The 8,582-nt window shown below is 41.7% G+C and overlaps 1 protein-coding gene across 2 annotated transcripts in view; it reads right to left on the bottom strand.

The window, feature by feature from the left end:
• Positions 1-1,095: 1,095 nt before the first annotated feature.
• Itga6 (integrin subunit alpha 6) overlaps positions 1,096-8,582 on the bottom strand; it is a 73,765-nt gene continuing 66,278 nt past the window's right edge. Inside the window, exons 25-26 of one of the 2 annotated variants that reach the window (XM_029473910.1) lie at positions 5,772-5,901; positions 1,096-3,597 (exon numbers count right to left, since the gene is read on the bottom strand). In XM_029473910.1, coding sequence (XP_029329770.1) covers positions 5,794-5,901 — 108 coding nt within the window. In that variant the 3' untranslated portion in view covers positions 1,096-3,597; positions 5,772-5,793. The remainder of the gene's footprint in view (positions 3,598-5,771; positions 5,902-8,582) is intronic. The other variant, XM_021151742.2, reaches the window with a different exon arrangement.

The following is an 8,582-nucleotide window of genomic DNA, read 5'->3' as shown; positions in this document are numbered from 1 at the left end:
ATTAAAGCTATGAAAAGGCACTGACCTAAGTCATTCAAGGTACCAATTACATATTTCATGGAGCAGCAGTACCTGCTTGTTTCCAAAGAACCGAGAAAGGCAAGAGCCAGTATAGAACAATTGTAATAAAAAAGTCACTCCATGTAGCTGGCAAACAATGTATGTCAGATTGGAAATGTATTCATGTCAGGGTGTGCTACAGTGTCTGGATACTATCTATGCATTTTATTTTCTTGGATTAATTGTGATAATCCAGCTAGAGAAGTTGTAGAAAACTGCTTACATCTAAATGAAATGCCCTGCTGAAGTATTTTCTGACTGATGGATTCTGTCAAACTAGGCTATTAACTAAATGTTCCATCATAGCTGGACTCGTCTCACAATGTCCACGTAGAAGCAACTTGGCTATACGAATCTTCATTTTTAAGCCATAGGATCATTGAAACAAAAAACAAAAAACAAGACCCAGAAACACCTTAGCAGAGCATCAAAATGAAAAAAGACAGCTCCCAGTTTACAGGTCTAAATCATCTGTAAGACTATATTTCTATGACTTGTTAAAAAAAAAAAACCAGACAGGTAAATAATAGATTCAAAAGAAGATTTAAAACAACAATAACATCTTCAAATAACTCCAAAGGCCAATGAGATGGCTCAGCAGGCACCTGCTGCCAAGACTGAGGATCCAAGCTTGATGGATGCATAGCAACATGCTGGACAGAGAGAACCAACTCGAGGCCGGAGAGACGGCTCAGCGGTCAGCAGCACTGACTGCTCTTCCAGACATTCTGAGTTCAATTCCCAGCAACCACAGGGTGGCTCACAAGCATCTGTAATGGAGTCTGATGCCCTCTCCTGGGGTGTCTGAAGACAGCGACTGTGTACCCACATGCATGAAATAAATCGAGAATAAATCGAGAGAGAGAGAGAGAGAAAGAGAGAGACAGACAGAGAGAGAGAAAACAACTCCCAAAAGCTGTTCTCTGACCTCAGCATGCACTCTGGGGGCACACATGCACACATAAAAGCATACACACTAAAATAAATAAAATTACAAACCTTCAATCACATTTATAATTATATGGGACACTAAACAAATATTGAAAGCTTTACTTTGGCTTGATGGAATACAAAGAAAGGCAACTCAGGTTGTCATTTATAATCTTAAGAGTTTGCTTTCACATACACGATGCTGTGTTAACAAGCGATGAGCACTTTTGTAAAAAATTTATTTCACACTTTTATACAAATATCCACAGGTATTTTCTAATTATGAAATAATCTTATAATGCTAGTTAGTATAAAAACCTATCAAATGCAAACAGACCAGTGACTTGACTTGAGATGACATTTTAGACAACTATTAAATTTAAACATGACATTCTTGTTTCTTTGTTGTTGAACTCCCTCCCAACCCTTTCCAGGACATTCATTTTTTAAACAAAGGTCTACAAACACTGTCAAGATATCAGCTTCTTAGCTGTGTCCTTTAAAGCCAGTGTGCAAGATACCCCAGCGAGAAACTGAGACTTTACACACGACTAGGCCCTGTGGTAGAGAGCTTTCTGTAAACAAGGCATCATTTGTAAAACCAGTTTTGAGTGAAAAGACAGAAGTAGAACCAGAATAAAAGTCTTTAATATCTTAAGACTGTAATGTTTTATGAAAGAAAGAAAAAAAATTAAAACTCAAAGCAATAATGGCACATTTAGCAATGTTTTGTTCTTTTAAAAGACAGAGAAGTGGCTGGGACCTAGTTCAGTCGCAGAGTGCTGCCCTAGCACCGACAAAGCCTGGGGTCAGTCCCAAGCGCACACCTGCAATCACAGCCCTGGGGTGGGGAGGCAGGGGGACCGGAAGTTCAAAACTATCCCAAGTTACCTAAGGAGTTCAAGGCCAGCCTGGGTTACTTGAGACCCAGTCTTAAAATAAGATAGAGAACTGCTTATATAATTAATATCCAAACAAATTAGCACCTGTTTGCTGTTGTTGCTCTCCATATAAATTAATTATTTTAAAGCACAATTTAAAAAAAAAGATTTGATAATATATTCAATCTCTGTTGAACATATATAAAATATAATTGTTTTCCCCCTCCTACCATTTTTACAACCAACCAAGGCGAGCCGAGGCACGGTAGGCAAGCACTTTAGCAATGAGCTAAGAGTAGTCACAAGTCCTTTGGAGGAATTTAGATTCGGTGAACAATTTGAACAAAAAGCAAACACGGACTCGCTGGCTGAATGGTTCCGATGTTATTTAAGAAGCTAAGTGCTGGGGCACTCCATCTGTTTGGTGTGGCCGTTCTGGCAACAGATGTTCTTCAGTAGTCTCACACTGGATTGGTCTGGATCCACACGGGTAGTACTCACTTCAGGTCCTGAATACAGCGTTGGCAGCATTGAGCACACAGACCCTAGAGTTCAGTGAGCACACCCATGTCTAAGAGTTCTGAAAGTTACAGCACAAAGTTCAGAAGTTCCACACAGGGCTCAAAACGGTACATCCACTGCTGGGGAAGGACGAAATGTCCTACAGCTAACCCCCTTTGTCAAACTTTCTGGGTTGGGGGAAGGCCTGCCGGAAAGGCAATTATGGTATCATGTACAGGTGAGTTTAAGTTATTAAAATGACCCTTGCATGTTTATAAAGAACTTTTGTTTTTGCAGTAAATAATTAAGGTCAGAACAACCACAACAAAAAGACCTCCCAGGTTCTCATTCTCATTGCTTAAACCACCCAGAAGCATCTTTGGCCTATTAGTCAACAACAAGATGGCTTGAAGAAAAATAAATATCATATACAAACAAACGTAACTAGCATTCAAGTCTGTCCACCCTGTGCTTTACTGACAAGGGAGACGGGAACCTGTGCGCATTTGGCGTCAGCAAGGGTCCTCACTTCTAGGAGATGGAGAGAGAAGGCCAAAGGGTAACATCACCTTCTATTGCACATTTAATTTAAGACTGAATTTTCACCAGAGGCACAGCTATCCATTGGCAGAGTCTTGAGCCAAGGGACAATTACCTTGCAGCTTCTCCAATCTTATGAGAAGAACGCTTGTGGGAGCAGGCTGGGATAGCCACTCTGTTAGCACAGGTGACCTCGGGGGGAGAGCGTCCCAGCAGTGCAGATGGGCAGGCCCTGCCCCAGCGTGTGGAAGTCAGCCACGTCAAAAACAAAGGCAATCCGGAAAGTTAAATTAAGGCAGTTAAAGAAAAATCCACTCTACCAGTCTTACATTTGGCTGTGCAAAACAGGAGCCTTAGGTGTAACAATATCCACAGTTGAAACTGTAGGTCCGTACTGGGTGTCGTCAGTCTGAAATCATATGATGGGGGAGCTGAGCAGGCTTTGAAGCCACCTGAATTTCTGAGCTGGAGAAAATAAGGGGGGCTTTGGGTAGTGTGAGGTGTTCTTTCCTGTGCCCTCCCTCTATGAGTAACTTTCATTTTCATTCCACTTGGTGATCCACTGTTTTTTTTCGAGGCTATCCATGTGTTTCTCATCTTTGATCTCTCGCTCTTCTTTCCGGATCCGCACCGCATGGTATCGGGGAACGCTGTCATCGTACCTAGAGCGCTTAAAGAATCCACACTGGAAGGGGTGGGGGACAGAAAAACAAGATGGAAGTTAGTTAATCTGAAGACCTGGTGCATACACCAGAACTTGTAAGCACTCGGTGCAGCTAGGTCTCCCTCTGGAGTGCTTGGAAAAGGCACCGATTCCTTTTAAGAAAAAGTAGGCAGTGGGGTAAGCAGGGAGAACGGATGTGGGCCCCACAGAAAAGTCAAGTGTCCACCTTCTTTACATTTTACAGCTTCAGCTATTTCATTATAAAACATCTTGTATTTGTGTGTAGGGAACTGGAGCTTGCTCTGTAGCCAAGGTTTGCCTCAAACTCAACATCATCTGGTCTGAAGCTCCCTAGTGCTGGATAATAGGCGTGTGCATACCATGGCCAGCTTAAGAGCATTTCTCTAAGGGTATAAAGAAGAAAAAAAATCACTATTTCTCACCCATTAATAAGCTGTGAATCAGATCACAGGTAATTTTACAAACGCTATTTGGTACACCATGTTCCTCTAACATGATTCTCTCCTCCCCGGGCTTCTTATCACCCAATCAATAGTCTATCAATAGTCATTGGGTAGACTCGGTGGGCTGCTTCCAATTACGCTGTTTTGTTAATGAGTTACAAAGTAATTTGTTGCATAAGAACACCAGTCAGTCATGAACCTCACAGGACTCACGGGCAGCATCGCTACACTCAATTTTGGAGCATTCCCCAATTTCTCTTCTTCCTTTAAAAACAGGAAGGAAAGAAAGGGGGAGGGGGCTTGTGGAGGGGAGGGATAAGTAAAGAAGCCAAATTATTAAAGTTTATTCACTTTAAAAAATTCAACCTAAACAAAAGTGCATTTAAAAATATGCTTAAGATTTTTGAACCAGATTATTAGAAGTTATAAACAAGAATTTACATGTTTTTTTTTCTTTTCAAAGGAGTCTTTTCAAATTTAAAAATGCAGTTCAGAAGAGGGATCTATGTAGAATGATCAGTTAATGTCCTTATTTTGTGACGGCAACAGGAATAGAATAATTATATTGAAGAATGTTGTGTTATAAAATTGCCACAAGGCAAGGCAAAAATCCCAATCCCAAATGGGCCTGGAGTTTGGTTTAGGCCATTTCTCTATGGTCTCATTTGTAATTCTGTGCAGAAAAAATCAATATACTTATTATAAAATATGACTTCTGTCTGCCCCATTTAAAAACAGAAGAAAATGCAGTTGAAATGTACAATCAAAATGGCCATGTTGGGATCACTGGGCCAATACCTTGGAAAGGAACCGTAGCAATAACTGAAATCCCTCTTGCCCATAGGAGAGAAAAGGGAATCAACAATAGTTCCTGTTTCCATGGGTTTATAAATCATAGGAGAGAAATATGAACTTAAAATCAGCTGAGAGCCAAGGTCGGAAGAAAGGGGCTATGAACATGAAACCTGGTCAAACTCCATTACAACATCTTGAAGTAGAAACCACCTCAGTACTTGGGTGCTAGAATTTTTTGCATGCTGGTGGTTACTTGGGCAAAGGACCATGTCCTGAAGTATTCAAGAAGCCCACGTGCTGACAAGGATTCTCTGTTGTAATGGCTTTGGCCCAGGAGAGAAAGGAGGGAAAAGGAGGGCGCATGCTTAGCTAGCACAGGACCACGTCCAAGCGGCAGTAAGAAGCACCCCGAGCTTGGCCATCGCTCTAGAACAAGGACAACCATGAAGACAAGGACAAGAGAGCCTCTTCCCAGGAGATACACAAACTCTCCCACATGCAACGGGCTAAGCAGGCAGTTGACAAAAGCTCCTGTCCCCAGGAAATTCCAAAACGAACAAGAAATCTGGGCCGATTTCTCATGCAGTTTTGAAATTCCGAGTGGGACACGATATAAGAACACATTCAAAGGGCAGCTACGGAGCTCTTAAAACCTAATCAGACAAATCAGCGTGGCTGCCTTCATTGCTGTGGTGTTGTTTAACGAGAACACAAAATAACTCACCTGCAACAGAAGATTCTTTGTGCAACAACAAACAACAACAACAACAACAACTGAGCTATCAAGTGAAATAACAAAAATAAATAAATCCAAGCAAGGCAAGCCACTTGGAAACAACTGTTAATGGGACAGACACAGCAAGCTGTCGCTCTTAAGTTAGCCACCACAACCACAGCAGGTCCCAAAGCTAGCGATGAAAAACATTGATCAATTACCAATTATGGAAGTAGATCAATACTATGCATCGGAAGTAAGCCTCTCTTTATCAGACGGCTGAGTATGGATCTCAGCCTTGTGATAGGTGGCATCGTAATGATCTTTCTTATTTCTCTTGAAGAAACCACACTACAAGGAAGCAAGGTATTTAGTCAATTTTACAGTTTCGTGTTTGAAAGCTAAAGAACAGAACACCTCAGACTTTAACTTAAGTGAGCAGTCACTGCGCCGTCACCCCGTGCCAGCATTTAACAGAGTCTGTCACTCAGTGTCCCTACATAAAGATGACACACACCAACAAATTGACTTTTATATTTCTAGCAGAAATCTTAGGGTCATCCTAAAAGGAAAACACATGCACATTTGACTGGAACTTCAAGTGATTTTTTTTTTTTCCTTGCAAAATGGACTCTTTAGAAAAGTCAAAAACAGTCCCTTCTGCAGTCTACTGAGACAAATGATGGAAAATAAAGTCTGTAACACTTAGTACAAGTCAAAATAAAACATGAGTATGGTGTGTTTATCTGCTTCTGCAGTAAATTTTATGGGACAATACTCTCAGCTGGGGACCTCTGGACCAATTGGTAGTGTGAATCAGAGAATAAATTCCAATGGAGGAGTAATTGCTGTTGGTTTCCCTGGATTCTGAACCACCCGTGCAACCCTTCAACGGGAGGAACCCAGGCTCCTCAGTTTAGGTCACTCTAAAGGAGCACAAAAGTGCAATTCTACTTTCTGCTCTTATTTTCTTCAGTCAACAACGGAAACCGTTCCCGATTTACTTCTATCTGGTTCACAGGCTGTGGGAGCTACCATTTGAAATAAAACTTGGTGTGGTGGTTTGAATACACTTGGCCCAGGGAGTGGCACTATTAGGAGGTGTGGCCTTGTCAGAGTAGGTGTGTCACTGTGGGTGTGGGCTTTAATATCCTAGTCCTAGCTGCTTGGAAGTCAGTCTTCTCTTAGAGGCCTGCAGAACAAGATGTACAACTCTCAGCTCCTCCTGCACCAGGCCTGCCTGGATGCTGCCATGTTCTCGCCTTGATGATACTGGACTGAACCTCTGAACCTGTAAGCCAGCCCCAATGAAATGTTGTTTTTATGAGAGTTGCCTTGGTCATGGTGTCTGTTCACAGCAGTTAAACCCTAACTAATACAGTCAAATAAATCTCCTGAAGAAAGTGTGCCTCCTTGTCTAGCAACTCATAAAGGAGGGGGGGGGGGAAACACTACATCTGCCTCTTGCAAGGTGGGAGCTACCAACTGTACATGGTTATTCAAGTTTAGACAAATTTAAATTGAAAATGCAACTTTTCCACTGTACCAGCCAAAGGTGACTCCTGGTAGTCATGGGATGATGCCACTCCAGGACATTTCCATATTACAGATCATTGCACTGGGATGCACTGACTTAGCCTGTCTCATGTGTACTTGTGGCTGTGGCTATCAGGGTAATACACAGTAAATACAGCCAAGTTGCAGTCACAGGAACTAGTAAATAGGGCAGGAAGAAAAGTTAACCAAAACGAACAGTCTTTTGTTTTGTGTTTGACATGGTTTCTCTGAATAGCCCTGGCTATCCTAGAACTCACTCTTGTAGACCAGCTAGCCTTGAACTCAGAAATCCAATTGCCTGTTTCCCAAGTGCAGGGATTAAAGGGACCAGTGCCCAGCAAAATAAATAGTCCTAAGATCCCTGAGGACTTTTGTCTTTTACTTCTATAAGGACTCCTGTGCAAAAGGCAGTATTTATGAAACAGATAAAGCCAGGATTCCTCTAGGTAAAGTGAGCTTTCCAGGAGCCTCTGACACTGCTGTAGATGGACAAGCTCAGTTACAGACTGCTGAACATTCTTATAGCCCACCTATCACCCTTTCCTGTCCTTCCCTCCACAATGCTGGGGAATGAAGGCAGAGCCTAGCACACTCTATAAAGCTGCTTTACTGACAAGCTACATCCTGGAACCCCAGAATCCTTTCTGATCCTTAAATTCCTTGGTTTAAATATGATTTTTTTTTTTTAATAAAGAAGAATAGGAAGTAATAAGACTGATTTCCACATGGAGGTTGAGGAAGGTATCTGATCATTTTAGAATCTACTTCAGGGTCTGGAAATTAGAACACAAAGAACCCAATGAAATCATTTAGTCTGACCCAATTATTAAACAGCTGAGATCTAGGGGGATGAAAATTATTTGCCCAAAATTATACACTGCTCGGGAATTGTAACTCTGCATCTACTGTCATGACTACATAAGGATTCAAGCTGCCAATAAAATCTGCTCTGGGAAAAGACTGGCCTTGTGGCCTCTTCCAGAGAATATAAGAACATCTTCAAGTATCAAAACTCCAAATTAATTTTTAACATCAAATAATGATACCAAGATCCCTAATATTCATTGGCTGTATTTGCCAGATACACCTACTGCTTGAGATATAGTGGAGTAAAACATAAAAACAAAAAAAACAAAAAAAACAAACTGTGTATCAGGAAGGCTACTGGTATGGACAGATACCACGTCTCAAGAGTATCTCAGCCTGGCAAAAGGAAGTTGTTTGTAAGAATGGTGGGGGGTGGGGAGTGGGGGGGAGACTCACTCAAACCTGGAAAGTCAAGAGTATCCTTCGTCTGTCATACTCCAGGACACAATGGAAGGAAAAGTGTGGTTTGACCCTAGCGCATTCTTACTTCCCACCAACAAGCCTTCTAGAATAAACACATTGGGAAGCACTCCACACACAATGACATTAATAAGAAGGCAAGTGTTTCTGCGGTGCAACTCATGAAACCAAAGAGTGAGACTGTAAAT

The sequence above is a fragment of the Mus caroli genome, chromosome 2 (assembly GCF_900094665.2).
Source record: "Mus caroli chromosome 2, CAROLI_EIJ_v1.1, whole genome shotgun sequence".
NCBI lineage: Eukaryota > Metazoa > Chordata > Mammalia > Rodentia > Muridae > Mus > Mus caroli.
Note: the sequence above shows the minus strand (reverse complement) of the source record. Positions and strands in the feature narration are given on the sequence as shown.